Source organism: Centropristis striata, chromosome 3 (genome assembly GCF_030273125.1).
Source record: "Centropristis striata isolate RG_2023a ecotype Rhode Island chromosome 3, C.striata_1.0, whole genome shotgun sequence".
NCBI classification, from domain to species: Eukaryota; Metazoa; Chordata; class Actinopteri; order Perciformes; family Serranidae; genus Centropristis; species Centropristis striata.
In genome coordinates this window covers 6,632,880-6,659,661 of record NC_081519.1, presented here as the reverse complement: position 1 = coordinate 6,659,661, position 26,782 = coordinate 6,632,880, and the positions used below count along the sequence as shown (strand labels likewise).

Sequence of the window (26,782 nt, the reverse complement as noted above, 5' to 3'; positions counted from 1 at the left end):
AGGAAGATCTCTTCACTTCTGCTGTGGAATCAAATGTCTCTGCAAGCCTGTGGCCACGGCAGATTGATTCACAAACAAGCTCATAAACAACACAAAAAGTGCACACACACACACACACACACACACACACACACACACACACACAGAGTATGAGGTACTATGAAAAATCCTCCAGTTTATGTGCATAATGTGATCCTAATGAGATTTTTTCGTGCACTTGTAAGACTTGAATTTTGCCATTTATTAGATTTGCTCAAACGATTGGCTATGAAGTACAATTAAATACTTGAATTAAATACAAACACAATTTTACTTAAATTTATAATCCCAAAGATCTATGTTTTGTCTCTTTGGCTGCACCTTTGGCGATAAGTGGTGTGGTTTTGGATCTCACTTGTGTTTCTGTCTGTAGTCATCACTCTTTGCTTTGTTTGTTTGGCAGTAGGAACTGTTTACTCTGGGTGCAAGCACAAACCAGAAAAAACAGTTTACCACTTCACACACAGATGAGTTGAAGAGCAATCTGTTGTGTTAGGTCGTCTCTGGCGTACCAACCGCTGATGGGTGTTCTTCGCTTATGATTTTTCCCACAGTCACCACAGACACTCAGGCCGTGGGTCAGCCTTATACTGTAAATGCAAGGGCATAGCCTCAGTCACTATAGTGTCATCTTATATGGTGGCAGATAGTGACTTTAAGTCTTAAATGAAAATCTTAAAGATTACTGTAAAGGTTCCCTGGATTTTCTCGTCTCTAGTGTTTGTGATTCTATGCTTATTATATATTAATCATGCAAATGCAATAACTTGTAAATGTTGTTTTACTTCTTTATGAGGTTTGAATTGCAAAAGGTTACTGCATGCCTAGAGCCTTGTTCCATATATTGTCTGTTAACACGTTTCATACGAGCTAGCACGGTAGTTGTCATTTCACAGTTAAGCCACACTGGTATGAGTCACTGAACCTAAAGTGTAGTAATGCTCCACATATTTCCAAACGCTGACTCACTGCTGTGTTTTGACTTTTAGTTAAAGAAGAAACTCTGCTTACACAGATACTTAACCTGAGATGATAACACCTAATTTTTCCATCACTTGATAATCACACTGAACTGCCACTTTGGCATAGTTCATAGAACTGCACTAATTTCACTGATTTCCAAAAGTTAAAGTCCTTGAAGATTAAAGTGATATAGCAAATGTACTTGTTCAGAATGACCTGATATTATCACTGGGTGTGGCTACAGGTGCAGCGGAGCACACTGGTGTAGTCTGCAGTACAGTAATGGTCTCATAAAGCCAAACCAGATCAGTGGATGAATGCTCAATTTGTCAATATGGCAATAACGCTCCTTGAGTGAAAGACGTCTGGCTCCTCCACCGATGAAGGCCTCTGCATCTCAAACCAGACTCTTCTCCTCTGTAGTGCCCCGGTGGTGGAACGAACTTCCAAACTCCATCGGTTCTGCTGAGTCCTTCTTAATCTTTAAGAAGAGACTGAAGACCAACTCTTTACTGAACACCTTCACTCTTGATCTACACTGACGACTACGACAAATATCGCACTGACCGCTCTTGCGACCTATAAAGCACTCCTTACTCTTGCTATGTTTCTTGACTTCATGCTTGTTTGTGTTGTATTACTCTCATTTGTACGTCGCTTTGGATAAAAGCGTCTGCTAAATGACATTGTAGAATTGTAGAATAAACGCTGCATCAAGAATAGTATTTTTCACTGTTTCCACAGTGGAAGTGGAAATGTCATTTTCTGCAACAATATTTCGCTTTTTTGTGGACTTTACACATGAGTAGCCCTGAAGTGCAACCAAACACAGTTTTAGCAACAAGCTACCAAGTTTAATTGTACCATTTAGTGTGGACTTTACAGCCTAAGAGAGGACAAAACTTGTGCAAAAGGCCACTTGTCCTATCAAACAGACTGGTCCAGCTGGCCCTGGTCTCCCTCCAGGCAGTCACTCTACATTGCCATGGTACTGTCCCAGCCTGATCTGTACTACAACTTTTCATTCAAAAGTGCACTGCTCGCTGCTTAAAAATGTTTGGTAAACCACTTGACCTGCCTTCTCAGTCAGTCATTCAGACAGAGTCAGAACAGACAGAGTAAGTCGCAGGCTCAGCAGCATCTCAGCCCTGTGTCTGGCCCACATCCAGTCCTCAGTGAGGAGTGATGAGGTCATGGTTTTCACTGTCAATCAGGAGCTGAGAAGCCGGGAACAGCGGTGAACCCTCGGGACACTCATAGTAATGTGAACAGGGAAAAAATAACCAACACCGGAGCAACACAATAACATGCAACACTGGACAATCAGAAAATCACTCGTGGGAACTCTTTCCACCGTTATTAATGTCCTTGATTTTTTTCCCACTTCCAAATTACAGTTAGGATAATCATATTAAGCCCATTGTGGGAAAAAAACAAACAGGAAAACAAAGAAAGCAACTGTGGGGAGGGCAAGCAGCTATTTATCAATTTCATCGTGTCTCTGCCTGCCTCCGCCTCATCTCTCCATCTCATTCCTCTCTGCGTCCCCCTTGTTATGAGGCAATCATGTGGATCTTTATGAAATCTGATCTGTATCAGCAGAAAACAAGCGCACTGCACACTACACACTGTCTCCTGCCCTCCTTCTCTATCAGCTCTCTGTTGCAGCCCTCCATCTTGTTCTCCTTCACCCATCTTTATTTTTCCTTCTTATCTGCATCTCTTGAATCACACCACTCCCTCTAACTCTCTCCATCTCCATCTCCATCTCAAGTATACATTTTTGATGAATCTGATCCGGCTTTGCTTTCATACATGGATCCTGTTCCTACCTTTAGCGTGCTAAATGTGTGTGTGTGTGTGTGTGTGTGTGTGTGTGTGTGTGCGCGCGCGTGCGTCTGTGCGTGCAATGGTATGATAAACGTCAAAGGTCAGAAGCCGGGACCGGAGCCCACGGTTCTGCGAGAACTCAGCATCTGCCAACAGGATGCTCAAGCAACGTGGCTTCATGAAGAACAACGTCTTGCTGCCAAAAATAGAACCTTTTAGCAGCAAGGGCCCACAGAGACTTGGATATGGATCAAATAATGAGAGCAAAGCATCCTGGCAACACACACACACACATACACAGGCACACACGTATTTACATGCTGATTTTATTTATTATTATTATTTTATGCTGATTTGGCTGAGATCTTAAACTCTTTATCATGTCGACTAGGGCTCAAACTAAAGATTAGTTTTATTTTTGCAAGAATTTTGGAGATTATCTAACTAGAATGGAAGGACTCTGTCTCCGTCTGTTTGTCCTTCGATTTTCTCGACACCCATTCATCCGATCGACTTCACACTTGGCGGGTGTGTTGCTGAGAACCCAAGTCCAGTGTCGCGCGTGAGCTCCCAAGATCTATGGGACACATTTATTAGCAGTCCATCATGTACACACTGTGTAGTGTATTGAGAGGGGACCTCTAATAACTGTTACACACATCAAACAGCATTAAGCTTAGAAATGGAGTCTGATAGCCAGCACCCACCACAACACAAAATCCAACACCTAGGAAGCTCTTGATATTGGAAAAAGCTTGCCTAGCTTGCCTTTTTTTAATTGCCTTTTTTCCTCAGCTTGCTTGGTTGCTAACATTATTGCTAGTCAAATACTATCTGAGTGGCTAATTAGTGGGCTAGCTTGCCAAATTCCTTCACCAGCAAATGTGACATGATACTAATTCATGTATGATGACAGTGTTGATTTTAACCAACAAAAAATATATATAACAGAAGGTGTGTTACTAAAAATTGTTATTTTTTCTAGTCAAAAGCAAATCGAGCTAGCAACTATAACCTAAGCTAAGCTAAGGTTAGCCAGCTAGCTGTAACTTAGGGACACGGCATGGATCTGGCGTAGGGTTGCCAACCGTCCCTTTCAAAAATGGAATCGTCCCGTATTTAGAAACAAAAGCATCCATCCCGTATCGAGGGGAAAAGGGACGCACTTTGTCCTGTATTATTGTGACAGTCAAAAAAATAGTCAGTAAAGCCCATAGCCCATGGTGGACTGATCTGAAACAACATGCTTCCATTACTGCAGTCAAGCCATCTGCACTTTAAATTTTAGTGCGCAAGTACATTGCACTTTACGGTAGCCCGTTTGTCAGCTGCAAGACTCCAAAATAGCCTTTCAATTGTATTCATGCTGCTCCAATAAAAGGAGTACATCAAATTGTTATCAGCAAACTCCACTGCATGGGGACCAGGTCCCCATGTGTTCATGACATTAATTTCATGCCATTTTACTGAACTAATTTGGAGTTATGGAAGGCCATAATCTTCCAAAATGGCCATTCAATTATATACATGCTCCATTTTAAAAGCCGACAAAAGGAGTAAATCAAATTGTTATCAGCAAACTCCAGTACATCTTTGAAGAACAGGGCCTAATTGTTATTTTGTATAAAAGTGAATTGCTGGATAATAATTTGGTTTCCATGTATTCATGTCACACAAAAATATGCATCTAATTCAATTCAGGTTTGGGTCAAATCGTTAACAAATAATTTCACTCACAAAAAAAGGGCTAAAAAATGTCATCACACCAGGATAGATGAAGGCAATCAGGTTGCCCGGCCCTGCCAATGAGGTGTCCCTTATTTATTTTTCTGGGAGTTGCCAACCCTAATCTGGTGTTGGTTTCTTAGTAGTTTTAGTAATTAAAAAAATATCTTATAAAGCTATTGTTACAAAATGTTAAGCTAGTTAGTGTCATGGATCAACATGATGACACATTAACATGATCTGTACATGATGTCAGTCTGTCGCGTTGTGTCCGCCCGGTTAAGTCTCGTTAATGTCACGTCACTGTTTAAGCCCCGGGATGCTCACTGCAGAGTGCACTGACCTGAGCAACATCCCTGTGACCACAGAATGATCCTAAAAGTACTGCAAGTGTGAAGAGTAGAAGAAAACAAAAATGACAGCTGAGGTGACAGGTGGAAGAGTTATTTTGCTACACACACACACACACACACACACACACACACACACACACATGTTAGAGGATCTAACACTGCATAAATCACAGAGGTGCACAGAGTTACCCACTTTTTCTTCTCCAGTTTGCGTTTGTTGACAGGAGTGAGACATCATGCACTCCATCATTCCCTAGGAAAGCTGGGTAAAGAACACGCTCTGAGACAGAAACAAACTTCAACCAAACAAGAACGCAGACAAAGGAGGAAGCTCTGCCTCAGAGATCACAATGCGGTATCACCATGCAGCGCGTACAGCAGCTAAGCACTGCAGTTTGGGGATCAGGATGCTTAGAATGCAGCGGTTTATCAATTCCTTGCAAATTGGGCCAAGAGACATTGAAATTCCTCCCAGTGCCTCGCTCTTTCTCTCTCCCCCTCTCTCTCTCCCACTGCCTGTCAGTTTGTCTCTTTCTGCCTCTGCTCACCCAGTCAGTGCTACAAACAACTACACAAGTACAATCTCAATAAAACACATCAGTTTTACTCCTTGACATGGTCAGGCAGGGAACAGTGCTCAACAGAAGTAAATAAGACAAGTAGAAATTATGAGTGGTTGAGAGAAAGTCTCTGTTAAATTTCTATTCATGCTGTTTGGAGTGCTGGTGCAGTGTCAGGCACAGTGGGGAGCCACGGTGTTACTGAGGACGCTTGAAAGTAGTGCAGAGAGCTAGTGTGGAATATTATATCTTGATATATGGTACAGGAGACGGGCACAATGTACAGAACACCTGAGCAGAGTGATGCAAAGAAATACTTTACTGTATCCCTGCAGAAGATATGCTGCTGCCTTTGAGAAGCTTTTAATATTCAGTTTTTGTTGAGACTGGGACAGACTTTTCTCAGCTGGAATGTTTAAAGCTGCAATTTGTGCTGTTGTTTACTGGAATTCATTACTGTACAGTGTAGCTACTATTAGATGATAGACAACTAAATAGAAATACATGTCGCCGCAAATTATAAACACTGACATAAGTAGAACTACACAATTAATTGACATTTATTTTCAAAGCAATATGGGCATGTACAATATCCAAATCACAGAAAGTGCAATATTTGTCAAAGGTAATGTGTGTCTATATACACGGTCGCCCATAAAGTTGTAATAATTTTGTTTTTTCAGACACAATATACTTTATCTGTCTATATGAATAAATCATATATAATCATATGTATATTTTATTCCAACTTCATGCGCGACCGTGTTTGTCAATACTCAAGAAAAGAAAAATTTGTTTTGTGCAAATCTTCAAAAATAAATCACACCATGACCTCCAATACCGTAAGTCATATCGCAACTGCAATATCTTTTTTTTTTTTATTTTTTTAATCGCAATTAAGACATTTTCCTAAACTTGCATGTCCTAGACATGACCGTGCCTTAGTGGTGCCAATCTTGATTATAAAAATTAAAAAAACTTTCATTCATAAGCTATACAAGAGTAGTATTAAAGGTAAAGGTTGTTTCGTATCAGATTCTATTAGATTCTGCTTTTATTTAGACATTTTATAGGATTTTTATGATCGGATTAAAAATACAGAAAATATATAATAGATTTTATTTAAATTCAGCAGGCAAAAAAAGAGTTAAGAAATAAAAATGTCTGATTTGAAATAACTAAGAATGCAAGAATGCTTTGTGCAAAAAAAAAATCACTTTTTCTGCCTGAAGCACTTACACAAACAAATCATTCAATATGTCTCACAACGTGTAATAGTGATGCTGCTGTGCTAATACACAAATATTGTTTGCCACATACCGTTTGGTTAACTTGTGGGTTACATATGAAATAACAAATCACTGTATTATCACAACGTTGCGCAAAGTGAGCTTTCAATATGTTTGTTCCTTCTTATTGTACTACAGTAGCAATGTTCGGGAAGTGGACTAAACAAAAACTGGTGTACCACTTAAATTCAAACAGGTTGAAAAGCTGAGATGGTTTCTATTATTCCCTGCTGCAGAGCAGTTCGGAACTTCGGCAAGTTCGGAGTTTAAATGCAGCAAGTTACAGGGTAATAATCAAACCAGTGTCCCAGATTTAGTCTCTGGCAGTTCTCATTGCAAAATATTTTGGTATGTATGCAAAATTCAGCATGCAGTGTCTCAGCTGGATTCCTGACCAAGTTTGTCCACTTAAAGCCCCAGTCAGTGATTACAGCCTGGTGCTCTGTGTGAAACGCCTCCACCAAAACACTGACATTTTTCTCAGACTGTGATTTAGGAACATACTGTACATGTTCAATGAGATGTTTTCTGCCTCAGGATATACAGTAGAAAAGAATTAGAGATGTTTAAAAAACTTAAGGGACCCATATTTTTTGAGATCAGGTAAAAGGAAAAATACACTTAGGCCTACCAAGTTTTTATTCTGTGTCCCTATGTTAATTAATGTATCTCTTGTTATGAAAAATATATGTAAAAATCTGTATCAGGATATTTTACATCAACATCCCTTTCTTTTCTCTTCCTGTAAAATGGTTTCAAATGTTTAATGACTCATCCGATGTAATCACATCCAATCACGGGAGACCAAAGGTGACTAGCTAACCACACTGGTCATATTAAACTGCAGCTAACGGAGTGATATGGAGAGCGACAGGAAGAGATATGTGTCCAAAACAAAAAAAATGTGGCTGAGGGGCTAATTTATTCATCTCCCCTTCACCCTCCTCCTGATCTTACAACATGTGAGGGAGGTGTCTGTCGAACAGTCCTCTGCAGCTCTGTATCACGCTGAACTCTAAGCTTGCCCACTTTTTAGCAGTCCAATCAAATGCAAAGGATTTTAATTTAAAACCCCTTTGTAACTGTACACCGCTCAAATATTCCTTTTCACTGGGAAATATGTCACAGTAGGGCTAAGCGATATGACATTATTTATAGCCAAACATGATAAAATTGTTTATGTTATATATTTTCTATCTCAATGTAGAAAAGAAAACAGCATCCTGGGGGGTCTCCGGTGGCACACCTGGTAGAGCACATACCACAGAGGCTTAGTCCTCGTTAGGCTTGGAGCCCTTTCCTGCATGTCTCCCCCCTTCACTCTGAAAATCTCTCTACTACCAAAAAAGCTATAAAATGGCCAAAAAATTTCTTAAAAAAAAAAAAAAAACAGCGTCCAAACAGCATTATATTATATTTAAGTCATTTGACTGAGCTATTTGGACTGGGAGCGTAGCATACACAGCAAAAAAAGCCAACTTCTATTTTTTGGCCTAAAACAGTGATTTAAGTTGATAAAACTTGGAAATATAAATTACTGACATTTAGGGCAATAATGTAAGTTAGCACAACAAACCAAGCCAGTTGTCTGCTCAAAAACAAGTTTGTGAGTTGTTGTTACTTATATCTTTAGGTTGGGGTTCACAACAAGTGACAATATTCTGCTAACTCTTATTTCTTTGTTGTGAAATCCGGTCACTAGCGAAAGCTAGCAGCTGACTGAAGCTAGCAGCTAACTGATGCTAGCGGCGCTGCTTGTACAGCTACAAGAGTAGTCATTAGCGTATCAATGCTAACTCAAAATTGTGGTCACAACATTAGCTGACATTTCATTACAATCGTGCCAGAGAAATTCAGAGTTGAGCAAACTCAAAAACAAAACTTAAAATATTTAGTTTAATTGTCCAACTTAAAATTTTATCGAAGTTTGTTGCCTTGAAATTTTGAGTTCACCCAACTTTTCTTTTTTTGCAGTGTAGAGGTGCTGTTTTGCTAACATAGAGTATGGACTAGAAGAAAAAATAGACTTGACCATGTGGTTATTTCAAATAGATTATTTATTAATTGAATTATTTAAAAAAAAAAAATGACCTATGTCACAGTACAGAAGATAAAGACGCCCAAAACTCTGTTTCACTGGGACTTTAAGCTGACTGTCAACATATATTTAATTTCCAAAACATCAGGTGTCACTTAAGAAGTCACTGTTCAGGTAATTCAATGTAATCTAAAACTCTAACATATTCATTGTATTCATATAAAGATGACCTAATGTTTATATATGAATATGTACCGTACATACTGTGTCATATGTGTCAAAGAGGGAACAGCTTTGATTTGTTCTGAAGTGGCACAGCCTCAGTTGCTAACTCAGCAAATGACACCCAGGCTGGTTGGCTACTGTCTTGGTAGGACACCAAGAATTAAACCACGGCTCACTTTGTCTTCACAAATAATTAAACAGCTAAAATGTCTGCCTTTGATGATTAGCAGTTGGTCTCAAAAAACAAAATGATTAAACTTCCACTCTGAATATATTTTTTCACTCATTAAATTTCCCGACATCTTCCAGGAAACATTTGGCAAAAGACGGACACCTCGACCCCAAAGAAATTGAAACGATTCCTCTCGAGGCCCTGAACTAGGATTGCATTTACAAATATGAAACATTTCAACTTTTTGTTCGGGCAAAATCTCAAGCATCACATCCTGATTCTCACATACACACACTATATCACCCGTCCTTCAACACATGTGAAGCCCAAGACAATACAAGTGAGAGATCCATTTAACTATTTTATTGTTCTCCACTTTGCCACATCTGAATGCCATTAAATCGGTTGTGCCACATAATGCAAAGTTAGAGGGGGATTAGAAATGTCTGATGCTAAATATTTGAATTAATTTGAGGGGATTAGGAACCAGGCTCTAGCTCCCTCGAGGTATAATGGACTTATCCTTCAATGATATGACCGCATGATCATTTTAGTTTGAATTTATTTTTATTTTTCCACTTGACAATGGATAATGTTGTTCTAATATGCCCACTTATATAAACAATATGCATACGATAAAGTAACTCAAGGAGCTCTCACGCTGAAGTAAACAATAAACTCTTTAAAAGTTTAGAAGTTCAAACTAAGATCAATAATGTACCTGAGACACTCACAACCTACAAAGTTGTCTTGAAGAACACTTTGAAAAAAAATAACAATGTTTACTCATGACACTATGGACAGTTTGCTCTCCCAGGTTGCTGTAACTGTAGCAGCTTGAGAAAATCAATTTTGGGCCTCGGGATTAGAGCCTGGCAACGTTAAAGTCCAAGTCAGCTAAAGCACCCTTTGTCTCGATGTGAGAAACTTAGAGGTGTCTTACTATAAGTCTGTGTCACACAGCTGTACATGTGCAGGGAGGAGAGGGATGAAACATCCGACTGACTGACCAACAGAGTGACTCATAGTAGCTGCTAGTCACAGCGAAATACGAAATAATAAAAGAGATCTGCTGAAAAACTATTTATGGACTACACTACAAGTTTTCAATTTACCCATAAAGAACAACCGTAAAGCTGCACCTTGAACAGCCGGGGCCAGCAGAACATTGGCATCACATCACATTTTAAAGTTGTTGTGAATGTTGTTGCCCATTAACACGTCACAGAGCAACATGAATGTTTATTTGGAGTCGTGTCTCTGGCCACCTATCATACAGTACAGGCCAAAAGTTTGGACACACCTTCTCATTCAATGCGTTTCCTTTATTTTCATGACTATTGACATTGTAAATTCATCAAAACTATTAATGAACACATGTGGAATTATGTACTTCACAAAAAAGTGTGAAATAACTGAAAACATGTCTTATATTCTAGTAAGCAAAGGGTGGCTACTTTGAGGAATCTAAAATACAAGACATGTTTTCAGTTATTTCACACTTTTTTTGTTAAGTACATAATTCCATATGTGTTCATTCATAGAACACATATGGAACATGGAACATTGACATTTTGATGCCTTCAGTGAGAATCTACAATGTAAATAGTCATGAAAATAAAGAAAAACGCATTGAATGAGAAGGTGTGTCCAAACTTTTGGCCTGTACTGCATGTTAGTCCAACATTGTACCACTCTGGAGACAGCAAGCTAACATTAGACCTTCAGCTTATATTAACCCAAAAAGACTTGATATAATCGCTGTTTTCTAACATGCCAAACAGTTTGCCAATTAACTGCATAAAAAGTTATGACTGTACTGGCGTGGTGTAATTATCAATGGTGTTAGTATGGAGGCTAACCCTCCGACTCTGTTATGACATAAAGGTTCTGTGTGCATACAAACATGCTGTCAGTGTGCAAAGCGAGCACAGTTACAACCGTTAGATGTTTCTGTGCAGGTTTTTTTGTGTATTGATTTGTGTTTGTTGCAGCTGTGTGCTTGTGGTTGAAATGAATGAATGTAAACAAAGATGTGCATCCTCAGTCATGGCAATCATGATTCAGAATGCAATGCGCCAGGATCAGTGGTGGAAAAAGTATTCAGATGCCTTACTGAAGTAAAAGTATTAATACAACACTGTGAAATTACTCCACTGCAAGTAAAATGCTGCATTCAAAACTTTCTTAGTAAAAGTACTGAGGTATCAGCATCAAAATGTACTTAAAGTATCAAAAGTACAAGTACGCATTATGCAGAATGGAGCCACTCAGATTGTTTTATATATTCGAAATATATTATTGGATTATTCTAATTGATCAATTTACGTAATTTAATTTTCTCAGAGTAAGGCTCATTTTAACTACTTAATATACTGTTATGACAAACAGTCATGGAAAAAAAACACCCTTGTTTTCTTCAGTTTCTTGTTCACTAGCCATTTTCCATGGTTTTCTTGATAATGATTTTGGTTATTATTAAGAAAACCATGGAAAATGGCTAGATGTCAGCTCTTAAATTAAACTCTTATGAGCTATTTTTGTTGTAATCATTATATTTGTCCAAAGAAATGTACCATTAGATGTACCAGACATTAAAATGAACAAGAAACTGAAGAAAACAATGGTCTAATATTTTTTTCCATGACTGTATAATTAAAAAAAAAAAAAGTCTAATCACTTTTAATTAATCATGTTTTATGTTAAATCTTGACCTGAAAAGTAACGAAAGCTGGGAGCTAAATGTAGTGGAGTACAAAAAAAAGTATAAAGTTAGTGTACTTAGTAAGTACTTAGTGACATTCCTGCACTGGCCAGGATGTTGTTGCTGATTCTCTATATTTGCCCCACCGTGGCCATCTACCTGACACAGTTTGATCGGGGAGGAGGAGAAATAAAGAGTGCCTCTGCAGAGTCTTTTGTGTGGGAGCATTTGTTAAAACTGTTCCTCAGCATGTGGGATTGTTGGTTAAAAGAAAAAAAGAAGCAGTTCCAAGGCATTCTTCAAACAAAAGTATTAAAAAGTCATCATTTCATGACAAAGGGGTGTTTCAAAATCCATCTCCAGAGTGTTTTGGCAAAGCTGATGCCTTCATCGTGGAGAAGCACACCACACTGCATAAGGAAAAGGTTTTGTTTTCCTGTTTCAAAAGTGGCCCAGAATTACTTTTTTGATTTATCTCTATATTTTGTATTTTTGTACTGCGACGCTTGGAGCAGAGTCAATGTAGCGTTAGCATGAACACTGACTGTTATGGTTCATTTATGATAATGCTTTTCTCTCCTGTTCTGTCTCCCCTCTGCTCTCACACTGCTCTCTCTCTCTCTCTTTCTTTCAGCTGTGGCTTCTCAGGACCAGGCCCTCGCTGCAGACAGAAGGAGGGTATGATCTATAAATAGAAAGTGGACCAATTATAAAGCAGATGTTCCCCTGTATGATGGTGGGAGAACAGTCTGTGGTACTTTCACGATCTCTCTGAGCTCTCTTTCTCTGTTGTTCTCCGAGTCCTTCTATGACTGTCTCTGACTCTTTCTGCCTCTCCCCTTCCCTCTTTCATCACATTTTTAATTAAACACCGCCCTCATAACAATTACAGCGATATGTCATGCGCACACATACGCACAAAGCTCACGTGTGTGATTGCCTGCACGTTCTCAGCCCACATTTCTGAATAAACCTTGTTGTCTCGGTTTGATTGACAGCCCTGTAACAAACTGTGGCATATAACACCATTTGTTTCCTGCTGTTTACATCTCTCTAAATTGCATTCCCATCACCAGGTTGTTTTACACAGCTCCGACTTGTATTTCACCAACTGTTATCATTCTTCAGACAAACCTACGTGAACCGAGGCTGAATTCAACTGATAAGGCGGCTTCTTGCTAAATGTTAAAAAAAAATGCTCTAATTTATACTTTTGAAGTCAAGCTGGAGATACCATTTGGGACTTTGTGGTGAATAAGCATAATCTAAAATATCCAAATATGGAATCGCCCTCGGTTATCAACACTTTAATCAGCACTGCCATCTTTCTGTAATTTGAAGGGAAATCCTCTTCAATAACAGATTTTGCTCATATTATCCCTATAATCCGGGACAGTTCAATCAGTGTCTCTAAACTATTTGTAAACAGAAATGCATCTCTGACAAAGCGGAAACACGGACTGAGTCTGTGTTGTAATCAAGAGACAATCCTGGAACTGGATGAAATGAGACACTGTTTTAGCAGAAAATGTCACAGGTGATTTTTAACATCAAAACACCGGATGTACAAATGAAAACAAGTACAGTCCTTGAGAATCCTGAAAGGCTGTCTGCGCTTTATTACAAGCACAGATGGATTACTGAACGGATAGAGGGCCAGGGACCCTGACACTTTGAGTCCTTGGTCTCTTCACCTGCAAAATGTCAAGAGACACATACCACAAAGAGATGCAAAACTATAGCTGACAAAAGTACAAATACTTCAATATCTTTTCACTAAGGAAGCAATGCAGGTCATTGATTTTTTTTAAAAGTATCCTGTTTGTCGTTTCTTTTTGCAGTGGTATTGAAAGACGTATTGAGTATTGTTTTTTTGTACTAGGATTGTATGAAAGTATACATTTCTTCTACTGGACAGCCTTACCCAAAACAACCACAAAGAAACACCGAATTATCAAAAAAAAAGCCCAAAATCACCTCAATGAGACACAAAACAACTACAGAGACAAAAAAAATACCAAGACAGACACAAAACCTACACAAAGAGACATAAGTCACTCCAAAAAAAAAAAAAAGATACAAAATGACTTAAAAGGCCCCAAATTACCACAAATGTGTAAGGAATCAACAATGAATAGAAAGGAGGCAAAACCACCACACAAAGTCTGTGTATCTTGCTCCTATATAAGAGAGGTGGTTGGGGCATTTTGCATGTCTGTGCCCAGGGGCCCTTTGCCTCATAACTTGCCCACGATCACCAGTTTGACAACAGTTATATTGTCACTTAAACTTCCTTAGCATGGCTATCCTTGCTTCTGTCCTCACCGTCACTCTTATCTTAATCCCAGTCACCGTCATCTTCAGCGTTATCATCACCTTGATTGGCAGCAACGTGGCCATCATCAATTTCACTGATGTGTGATAAGGCTGTGTCAGATCTCCTGCAGTGAGGCAAAAGCCCAATCCATGCTAAGTAGGTTATGGGGGTAAATCTTCAGGTCTCCAAAAGGCTGAGCGCTTCCCTCAGAGTCTCTCTCCTTGTCAGCATCTGACAAGCTCACCAAGGCTGAGCTGAAAAATACCCATAACATCCACCTCCGCCCGTTCTCTTTACTGCCATGCTCTCCTTCACTCCCTGCCATGATCTATTCTTTACTGTCTGTCTCCACTTTGGTCCACGCATTCCTCTCCAGTCCCTCCATCTCCCACGGCTTCCTCTTCCAAACTTCTGCACGGTCTCCCCTTTTATTCACACAAGCATGCACTCATGTGAGCGTAAAGCTTACAAACACACACATTAGTTAATATGTATTTACATGCACGCATCCACGGTTCATAAACGAAACATTTACTCCCTGAATCCCAGTTTTTATTCAGCCTACAGTTGCTCTGATAGCCTGTAGGCCAGCTTAACTGACATTGCATCTTGGCAGCAATTTGCAACATGACTCACTGGAGTTGATGTGAAACTTTATGACAGATGACACAGCCACACTTGACTCACAGTAACAGCGAAGCATAGACTAATTCAAATTAGGCAAGTGATTTATTTTAGGATGAAGGCAATAGGCTTCCTCAGCTACCTGTTAGCAGTGATGACTGTTTAGATGCATATGAATGATTGTGAATGATGGGGAGATGTGTTGTGCTGCTTGTTCAGCGGTGTTATAAAAAGCTTTGTTTGGGAGAGGCTCTGGGCACGATTTGGATGCTCTCTAGTGAAGCTAAAAAAGAACGCAGCATTTGGTCAACATACCAGCGTGCGATTCATTATGGTTAAGAGGAGGTGACCAATATGTTACTGAGCTGTGTGATAACCAGGTCTTTGGGGATGAAAGCTCATGAGCCCAGCAGATTAAACACTTCATCAGTCGGCAATGGTGCGGCTGTGGTTTGATCCCTGACCATGGCAGCCTACATGTCGAAGTATCCTTGAACTAGATACTGAACCCTAAATTGCTCCCGATCCTGCGTTCATCGGTGTGTGAATGGATTTCCAATGGTGGCAGGTGGCACCAGTGTGCCCTGGTAGCCTCGGCCACCAGTATGAATGGGTGAATGAGCGTAGCGCTATGTAAGTGCACCCCATTTATCATTTATCAATCAAGTCGAACAATGGACAGAGCTAGCAACTAATTCACATTCACATTCATTCCTCGCTCAGATTTCAGTTGGTGCAATCCAGCAGCAGCCAACTCGACAACAATAGTCATCAGCGGCATTACTCACAAATGTCAATGGGAAATAATTACCGGGGAACAAATGAAACCAAAATGAAGCACCTGAATAACCATCAACATTTTGAAATGAGCACTGTGTTTCTGCTGATTTGTTTAATGAAGTCGCTACGTATAAAAGGCATGCTCTGATGTCACCTTTTTTTCATTTTCTCACCACCAAATGCTATGAATGCTATGAATAGTTAGAGGTGTTATACAGCTGGGAGGAAGCAAACGAATAATAATACATTTATTAGTGTAAACTATGATACTTAAACAGCAAACTGTGTACTGTGCCAGACATTCAATATACATGACGAATATATGTTTATAAATGTACCTACATGTACCTTATATATGTAACTGGGGAAACAATGATGCACTCATACCAATGTTGCAACAAAATTAGTACTAATATGCAAGTTTTGTGGGAAAACCTGCTCAAAAAAGGCGATGGACTCCTTTGCCATTGCCCAGATGGCAATATGTTTTGAATGATATAACTATGTATGTATATGTTATATGAGTAGATGTATTTCTGTTTTTTTCTGGTGTGTCATGTTCAATGTCATGAATGAGCCAGAAACATGGTTAATAGAAAAGAATGAAAATGTTATAGTAGTAGACTGTCTATCAAACTTGGTGCAGACTAGTTTTGAGCGATGTTCAAACGCTAGTTAGACGGAGACGGAAAGAAATTGTGGCTGAGATGACAAAGAGTCAGAGCGTCACGGTGGGGAAAGGGGCGGAAATTAGCATGTTCACCAGGGTGTCATGTCTCCATCAAGCGGAAGCCGATAAATACCCTTGACTACTGTAGAGCCAGTTGTCCCGGAAATGAATGCCAATTGTAACCTTTACCACTCAAGACAAAAGCCAGATGTTAGTGGGTGTTAGGGGCTTAAACAAAGGCTGAAGGCATAGAGATGTCTGATCCTATTCTAAAGCAGGATTTGTCTGCCTCCCCGCAATTGCAAGCACTTTAAAGAATATCCTGTTTGTAAAATATTTAGATTTTTATTACGTGTTTCATTCAGAAAACCATGTGCTTGTTAAGTTAACGTCACAGAGCCACCCCACTGCTTCTCTTCTCTTTAGCCTTCAGGCAGTCTATAATACAGTATGCCTGAATTCATTCTGAATCTGTTTGTGCAGCTGATTGTACAACTCCTTTTTTTCACCATTTTGTTGTAGTCTTTCAGATGTTGTTGTTGTTTTCCATGTGAATGCACGAAAGCAAACGCTGACTGTGTTCAGAGCAGAATGACAGTGGTTCCCATACACACTATGTATACTATATTTGTGTATTTGGTTGGTTGGTAAATTACTATAAAACAGGGTGAAAAGCAGAAAAAATATAATGAAAAAAGTACATCACTAGGGGTGGAAGTCACTAGGCACCCCACAATGCAGTTAAGATTCAGAGGGCTACTGTGTGATTACAAAATTATTATCTATTCATCTTGATGCATTTGAAAACGTTTCATTGTGATACATTATTTATTTTTTCTCAGCATGTTACTGCTTGCTGCTATTAAAAGATAGCATATCTGTAAAGATCAATAATTAAAGTTAAACTTGCATTAGGAGTGTAAGTGCAGAAAAAAAGTTTTTCATTTAATTTGAAAAATAATATCAACACCTTACTGTGAGGGTTAACGCATTTATAAACTGGCATATTGTGGATAATTTAAAAAAAAACAAACTCATTAATGCTCCATCATAAGACTATGACCTGTCAATAATTCCAAATTTGCAGCTTGGGCCTGTTTAAACAGAGCAGGCACAACAGACTGAACAACATCATGTCTAACTGAGGGTGACTCTATAGTTGGCTCAGGGGGTTAAATTTCTGATGACTGAGTTTTCTGCATCAAGATACAATCTTTTGAAGAGGGATTCCCATTTAAGGTTATGTTTCCCCCCCACACCTGAACAACAGCGGTATCATCCTTGTGAGCGTGCTGCTTACCTCTGTGAGGTGAGGGTTGGGGTTGAAGCCACACTGGGTGCACACCATGGAGCGGCACTGCGTGCAGGTGTTTGAGTTCGGCTTGTCGTCCCCAGTGCCCATCAGGTCGGTGGTTTTGCAGACGGGGCACAGTTTGCTGCTGGGCATGGGTGCAATTTGTGGCACAGAGTAAGGGGAGGTGGGGACACTGCCTCGGTCAGGGGACACGGAGGGGGACCGGCCAGTCCTGCTGCTACCCACATCCACATGCAGACTCTTCCTGGCCACATGACCCTGGCCCTGCTCGCCTTGATGCCCGGCATGCTGAGGGGTGTCGTGGGAGGCCAACCGGTCCCCTGTCCCGTGACCACTCTGGACTCCCGCTTTAGGTCCCGGGTCTGACGGAGGCGGTCTGGCAAAGATGATAAAGAGAACACAAAAGTGGGTTAAATTGGTGACACATATTTTTCTATACTGAGTTTACTTTTTCAAAACTCTTCAGACAGAAAAGACAAAACTTGATACACTAAACACTGACTAAACATTTGTTTCCTAAATAAAAACCCACAATATCACTTACAAAGTTTTTATAGCAGTGATTTCTATTTAATTTCATGAAGGGGCAGTACTTCTTCTTGGGTTGCATATTTTAGAAGCCTTCAGCTGTGAGATGCACAAGGTCCACATGCCATTAAAAGATTTTATTGTTGTTCATAGTGTGATATCAGACTACTCAAAACCTTGGCCAACAGAGAGGCATATGTTGAATATTTTATATTGCCTCTATCAGTTTCTGTGAAGTGCTCCTTGTGGCTTGTTTTCACTCTTTGAAGCTGTTCTGTTCTGGCCTCAGCAACGACGTGTTTAGGGCGGAACAAATGTAGTGTATCAGACAACAGCATTGTAAACTTTTGGTTTTCTTGCTCATTCCGACCCCCAGGCATTAGTGCCAATAGTTAAAGAGGAATGGAGGATTTCCACTGTCATAACAACTTAGACCTTGTTTTGTCATGCCCGTCATCTTCAAAGACAGTCTCAACAGCAGTTCTGTGTCCACAGTGAGAGAATCGTGAAAATAAAGGAATTAAAATAGAGCAAGTTAACAATTATGAGTCACAGCTGATGTATTGAACCGCTGCACGACTCTAACCTTGTTCCACTCTCCACAGGAGTCCTGTGTTCACCGTGGAGAGCCCATCAGGAAGAAACTGCACTTTTCAAAGCATCGCTGGACTGCTACATTTCAAATTCAACACAGTCCTGACCGTATGCTGACCACTGCTCTCACTCTGTTTGAGGCTAAACTGGACTTTTGAGAATACTGTTAAAGCTTCTGACCACTCATACATGTGTGGACAGCTGAAGTCTAAATCTACCCGGCGTTCTCACAAGATAGAAGGTACTTTCACATAATAATCATCACTTGAATGGAGAAGACACCAAGTGGAGTCTCTTGTGATTTATGCAAAGCCTCAGGCATGGCTTAATGAGACTCGAAAAAAAGGGTTTAAACTGGAAGACACCTTTTCAAAAGATTTCATCCATCAGCAAACGGGAGTCCGCTGAGAACAACTTGTGGCTTGTGTCTAAAGCACTACAAATTGCTTGCTTTATCACAAAGTGGATAGTGAAGGGTTTGTAAGCTGCCATTTTTTTGTAATGGGAGTTCCCTGAGAAACAACATTCAATTGTCACTTAAGGAAATAGTTCCACATTTTGGTAAATACGGTTATTATCTGTCTTGCAGCCAGTAAGATGAAGCGACTAAAACCACTGTGATACTAAAGCCAGCAGCTGCTTAGCCTAGCTTAGCACAAACAATAGAAATGGGGGAAAACAGCTAGCCTAGCTGGCCCAGTCCGAAGCCAGCAAAATCCATCTACCAGCACCTCCAAATATGTACCAACATCTAAGTCTTTAGTAACTATCAACCACTAATGACAAGACTGAAAAAAGTCTCCTCAGAGGCCACAAAATAGTCAGCACATGACGTACAATAACTAGTTTTTTTACTGTTCAGCTTTTCTATGGTTAAACAAACAAGATATAATGTGTGTTAGTGAGATTTAGAGGTGCTGGTCGGAGAATTGTGCTACTTTTTGACAGCTAGCTGTTTTCCCTGTTCCTAGTCTTTAAGCTAAGCTAAGCTAACTGCTAGCTGATGAGAGTGGTATCAATCTTAAAGTGTGTGTTAAACTACTCATTTAAAGGGATAGTGTGTATATTCTAGTTGGACATAATTTTCTCTAACCAGTGTAGCATTAAAGCATGGTGGAATTAGCAAGCTATCTAGCTAACTAGCTGACAGCTGGCCAGTTAGCTAGCTAGCTTGCTAATTTCACCATGCTTTAATGCTACACTGGTTACAGAAAGAATAGATCTGTTCTTAAGTGGCGTGTATTATTGACTAAGCAGAACTGGCTGCATTCAACAGTTTTCTCATATTTTAAATTTTCTCTAAGCCACAAACACAGCCACAAACACAAACAGGTCCAGGTCTGTTCTGGGACTCGTGCAGTTTTTCAGAAATTGATTTTATATTTCATTACTTAAAAGTCATTTTGAGTTTGAAAGTAAGAGAAGTAGTAAGTAAAAAAAAAAAAAATACAAAAATGTTATCGCATGAGGCCCTCCCCATTGATGTTTGGTTGTTATTGTCGCAGTGAATCTGCAACTTGCCGCAAGTCAATTTATACAGAAGTTAGCCGGCTACAACAGATTGTTATGGCAACAGTACACAATAAAATGGCCACAGCTTTAAACATTCTGCTATGATAATTTGAATGTCAATGTCTATTGTAGCTTTATGCTATTTCTATAGGTGGGACCCAACAAGTCAGAACAAGCCAATCAAAACAAGGTCTAACCATCACACTAACAATTTAGTCATTTAAAATTATACATGAATACCAGCTTTAATAAATTATTTCCTCTTTTGCAAAATATCCTATGTATGTTTCACAACCTCTCTGGTTCAATAACAACAACTTGGGTCAAAATGTAATGTTCAAATCCAATTTAAATTTGTATACAGAATAAGGAAACATCTAATCAAAGGTAAGCTCAGTAACATCTCAGCAGCCAAGTGTTCATTCCTCTAGCACCCATACCACGTTGTAAGTTATGGTACCAATTTTCAGAGCATAAATCGAAGTATTGGCTGGTACAAATTGCCGACACATTACATTACTTTGAAAGGGTTTACTAAACAATTAACATCACTACGTCACTGTACAAATAAAATATGTACAAATCTTTTGTCCTCTCAGGAAAACATTGCTGACATCCAACTTGTCAAATATGTCCCTTGGAACAGGAGGAAATTCAAGGGGTACTTAATTTTAGCCTGACACACTATATCTGTATCACTATAGCATAACGGAGATTCTATATGTTTCTCATTGATTTATTCCTCCGTCCATTGGAAATGAAACTGGTTACCTCAAGCTTCTGAGTGAAACTTATCTCTTGCCGTCCATTTAGTAAAATAAAGGTCAAAGCAGAGAGGTAGTGGATGAATCAGACTCGAACATGTCTGACTGCATCGTTTGTTTGTGACGGACAAATGAGCGTTAAAGGCATCAAGTGGAGCATGAATCCACATGAATAGCTCACCGACAAAGGACCAGCACTGCTGTTCTCCCAAGGTTTCAGAAATGTTAGTGACTTTTTGCAAGTGAAATGAAAAAAAGGTAATGATTTTTTCCTCAGAGGGAAATACTTTCAACTTTATAATTATTCAGCGGGATAGATTAAATTCTGGCATGCTGTGGCTACTGGACACCTTACCTTTTTAGGGAAGAGGTTTAATGTGTTGAAGTGTTTTTATCAGCTCATATTACCAGATTTAAAGTGGGACAAAGAGGGCTTGACACACATTCAAGTGATTTATGTTAAAAATTATAAATCATAACTGCATCTTCTTTTAAGAGGAAGGTTTTGGTCTACTACCTTGTGCTGCATCTACACAAAATAAAAAGGAATCAGAAACTAAATTAATGTAATTGTTTATTTTCAAGAAGCCAAACATGTGACAGCAGCAGTGACAAATAGACCCGAGTCAAGGCTGTTACAATATTTACTAAACTAATTATTACAGTCTCTGACAGAGAGGAATAGCAGTGTTATAGGCCATGGCGCTTCTTATTTCAAATATTTGAAGCCGTTTCATCATTTAGTATAAGACAAGCTTGGCAAAGCCTCAAAAAATAATTGATGAGCAGCCGAGACATGGATGAGGGAGAGATTATTGTAGAGAAAATTTAGTCCCCGTCATGTTGTTGAAAAGCCAATGTAGGAGCTGTAGTGCTGAAACTTTAAATCTCCCACCTGCAGTGCATTACATAAGAAAAGGCTCGTCACACCAAGCAAGCTACATCAAAATCAAAACAAGTGGCCCTCAAACAATGATGCTGAAGATGGCACACAGGGTGTGTTACAGCTACCATTTGTTTTCTAGTGATTGTTTGAGTGGCGGGCTGCGTCATAAAGCCAGTTTGTGCCTCACATGTAATGAAGCCAAGTATTTGAATTTTTTTAAACATATAACTGGTGGTCTTTGAAGGTTGTTTAACAAACTTTGCTGTTGTCCTGATAGTACTGTGAGAAACTTTAAAGAGTCTTACAACCACTGAGATAAGATAATAATAAGATTTTTATCAGTTTTTCCAAGTTGCAAGTCTTACTCCTTATCAAAATAGAGACGGTTCACCCAGCTGACATATCACAGCTAATATACAGTTTAATCATTCATCACTGTTTGTATTATTTGTTTTTAGTGTCTATTTTTTGTGTGTTTTGTTTGCCTTTTTTTCTCTCCTCTCGTTTGGATACATGCTAAACATGTCTCGCCTAATTTAATCTATAATTTATATTACAGAAAAAGCAGCACTATTTGTCCTTATGCTTCTACCATGTAATATTTGTACAAATGTATAAAAAAACATTTATAAAATGTTTTTGGTAGCCAGACTACCATTATGTCCTTGCTCAGTTTGTACAACATGGACCAAAATTAATCACAATCTAAATTGCTATGAATTTTCTATTAAATATTTTTCATTTTCATATAAAAAAAATGAATAAGTATTTTGCTTGTGTTTTAAAAGAAGAGTAGCGACATGTCATTTTCCACTACGTGAATTAAAAAGTGGAGCTTCCACTTGAGAAACAGGTCAAAGAGCTTTTTTTTTAATCATGCAACAAACAACACATTTTTCTTCGTAACTGTTAAAAGCGTCTTCTTTCTGGAATACATTCAAAAGGGCAGTAGTAAGTGCTGAATAAATAAACGCAAACATCTGGGTATGCATATTATATATTTATCTCTGTGTTTCTAATGCAGTGAAAAGCATATACTGGGGCTATAGGTGCACCACTGTGTCTGTCTCCAACTACAACAACAACAACAACAATGTCCTTTCTGCCAAAATACACAGGGTGACACATTAAAGTTGAGTGAACCACCTACATATAATGTACACATATTCAACACAAGCATCTCTTCAATCATTTGAAGTCACTGTGACACAAAAATAGGCATTTGTGCCTTTTAAATTAAATGGTAATGTCAGTGTTAATGTTTGGACATCTGGACTTCAATGCTAATCTGCCTGTGACTCACAGGTAACCATTAATTTTCGAGATCCTACGGCTGTCATAATGTCATAAATAATAAGAAGAGCTCCTGCATTATTTGTTTGGCTGTGATAACCACTTGCTATGTGTAGGCAACATTGCTTTCATTTCTGAAGGTAAATTAATTATAAAGGGCACAATGTTTGCGCACTCATGACTGTATCCATCATGTTCATGTGTTTTATGAACTGCGGCTTTGTTCAGGTTTGTATTGCACTTTGGGTTCATATTGATTTATATTACTTAATGATTTGCATTGTTTAAAATGAATCCAGTAGCTTTCAGCACTTTAAAACATACATGATGGAGCTGGTCGCTGTCTTCACTAACTCGCTTGTGAGATGGAAAACAATGAGATGATAATCTGTCAGCAGCACATCGAGCACATTGTTGTAAACACAGGAAGTATCTGGAGATTGCGTTCAACACAAGGCAGTATTTCTTACTTAATGTTTGCCTGTAATGGTCATCAGGTCAGGATGACTGTGCACTTAGTCAAAGCTGTTATGATTAGAGAAGAAAACAACCACTGTGATGCTTTGTGGAGCAGAAGGGTAGGGTCACTCCCATAGCTTCATGGCTTCCTATAAGGGCTCACATTTAGCTCTCTGACTGCGATGAATAAAATATCATTCGGAGCAAAAAAAGCCTATATGGAAGCCACTTCTGAATATGGTTTTATATATAGCATATTATGTTCCCATTCATTATAAAAGGCAAATTCATAAAACGCTGCAACTCATTTTAATTAAGATGAAAGCCTCCTATCTACAGTCTCGACACGGCCACTGTCTCATTGTTTCTCACACTCTCACAAGTTCTTTGTGGAAGAGTCTTTAAAGGGAAGATTCAGACGTACAGACGAGCGTGGAGGCCCTGATCTTAAGAAAACCATTTTAATCAGCCATATGATATACTCTCACCAGCTCTGTGTCTCAGCACGCTCAGTCTCTCAGCACCCACCATCACCTTATGAGACACCTCAGGGTGGATACCAGAGAGGAATCAAGATATGAAAGAATCACTGGAGCTATACGAGCCTTTAAATCTGCCCCACAGTGAATATACACGCTCAATGAGTGTTTTTTTTTACACATAGTCAGGGCTAAACATCATTAAAGGTAAGATATTCTAGTTGCAGCGGCACATTGTGCCTTACAATCATGTTGCGTGATGACACAAACCAGGAAAAACAGATTTTTTTCAAAGAATTGGCTTAAATTTTAGCCTTGAGCACAGGTTTCTATCACAAATAACTACATCTTGTTGAATGGCAGGCTGAAATGGCAAGTACAGAGAGGCTGTAAGCAGGTGTGGCAAATCCAAGACGCAGCTGTGCCTCTGCGTGTGCGTATTCAGGTCTACAACTGTTGAACTGTGTAATTAAGGCAATATCAGATCTTGTTGGAAGGGTTATCCCTCCCACACACCCACCACACAGAAAATATAGACCTACAGGGTACTAGTGTGATTAAACGCTAATGATCGGGGCTGGATTTTGGCAAAAGGCTAATATTTTATCTGATCCTTATAAGACAACAAGGGACATGTAACTGTCAAAAAATAATAGAAATATAGTGTACCATAGCTGTTAATATGCCTGGGCTCAGTGTGCATGCAACACCACTCCTGTGGAAGAAATCACCCCGTTCTGTGGTTTACAGAGTGGTGGAAAAAAAAAACAATTTCCACTAGCTGCATATTGATTTGGTTTGAGATCAGATGAGTGAGGCAGCTATATGGCTTATACGTTACGGTGCTGTGCTCACAATGACGTTGTCTGATGGCAGCACTGTCACCCTACACAATGCTGTCATCAGGATACAGACGTCTCCTCACCATGTCTCACAATGACTTAGTATTTAATGTTTTTGGGGGTTTTTTTCCACGTCGAGGCATGTTCCGGGAATCAAACTGCAATGGAAGACATTGAACGTGAGATCCAATTTGCATCATTTACATCTCTAATTTATTTATCACCTGCAGCTATATAGGGGGTATTAATATTTGCGAGACCCCACTCCGAAGTATTCATATTTACTTGGCACTGCCTCACTATGAGGAGAAAAATGTCGCTCATTGATTCATGATACTTAGCTACTGATGCCTGAGGACAGACACCGTGAAAACGGGCGTAGAAATTCTCATTTAATCGTCTGAAAGCTATATTTACGTATTATTGATTCTGCATCGAAAGCGTTGCATATTAAATTTGACTTCGACCCAAATTGACGTTGAGTAATAGGGTGGTGCTGCCAAAAAGCAGAAATGGGTTTCAAAAGGGGTGGTGAATTGTGTTGACAAGGATATTGAAATAAATAATTAAGCACCCATTCAAGACTATCTCCACGCAGTCGGTTGATCCTATAGCCTATCTACGCTCCACATCGTACAGATGTACCGTACACGCCACGCCGCCGTGTCGTCTCCCTGATTTCTCTCCATAGTTTGACGGAGAAGCGTCCTAGCTATCACGGCTACCTGTTAATCCCCGGCCCGGGTCCAGCCCCACTTCCTCCGGCTGGCGCTCCATTGCTGGGCTTGATGAGCTGTCCAGAGTCCGGTGGTGCTGAAATGGAAGCCGGAGCCCCTGCTGCAGGGACGGCGGGGCCGGGCTGTCCCGCCTGTCCCTCCCCTTCCATACTGGCCTCGTTCCCCATCGCCTCGGGATAGGTCTCGACGGAGAGAAAAGATGTTGTAGATGGTTCTACAGCTGTGGTAAAAACTCAGATGAAACTCAGCGCTGCTCCCCTTCCGCCATCATCACCTACAATTCAGCATCCTGCACGGAGCACGCGCACTGGCGGAGAGGGTGAGGGAGCGCGCTGACGCAATGGGTGGGAACTCGAGAGGCTAATACGTGCGCGTTCACGACGCTCGGTTATCTCAAGTCACCACGCAAATACCTCTGAGCCCTTTGTGGCACATGACTGGAAACCACTGGGACCTCCCTGATTCAATTCACGACTCTGCCTCATTTGTTTCCTCAATGTAATGACCAGAAACATCACACGTAATTGGCTAAATGTTTGAGATGTGACTATCCCTTATGATGTGTGTCTATTTTTGTTCCTGTGAGCCTTTGAGAGTCCCACAGTACACATTATTTGGGCATACTCATAGTTTAGCCCAATTCCCAGAGTTGAAACTATTGTTTGATAAGTCAAATGACAGACAATCATTTTAGCAACTATTTTGATAATCATTAAAGTAATTTGGGCAAAAATGCCAGCTTGAAATGTAAATATTGCTGGTTTTCTTAGTCTTTTGTATGGATGCACTAGGGCTGTATTTTTATAAAAAAAAAAGTAAATTAAAAGTACCAAAAGTAATTTATTATATTATTCCAATAATGAAATTGTAGGCGTTAAATACAAAGCCAAATTGCTTTCATTGACTTTCTATTTCTTTATAAAGAGGAGCAGTAATACTAAGTAGCAAGTAAGCAGACATAGGCATTCAGTTCTATGAAAGCCTTTATTTATTCATATTTAATATACTGATATGCCTGATTTGACAGAATATTCAATGTCAAAGCATTTCATTTGATGAGTCAGAACTATTATATTTGTTGAGT

The 26,782-nt window shown here is 39.5% G+C and overlaps 1 protein-coding gene across 1 annotated transcript in view; it reads right to left on the bottom strand.

Annotated features, from left to right (window-relative positions):
• The window catches only part of bsnb (bassoon (presynaptic cytomatrix protein) b), a 73,452-nt gene extending 47,451 nt beyond the window's left edge, over positions 1-26,001 (bottom strand). The window contains exons 1-2 of the mRNA XM_059328893.1: positions 25,687-26,001; positions 17,590-17,980 (exon numbers count right to left, since the gene is read on the bottom strand). Of these exons, the coding sequence (XP_059184876.1) occupies positions 17,590-17,980; positions 25,687-25,865 (570 nt within the window). The 5' untranslated portion in view covers positions 25,866-26,001. The remainder of the gene's footprint in view (positions 1-17,589; positions 17,981-25,686) is intronic.
• Between the last annotated feature and the right edge of the window lie 781 nt (positions 26,002-26,782).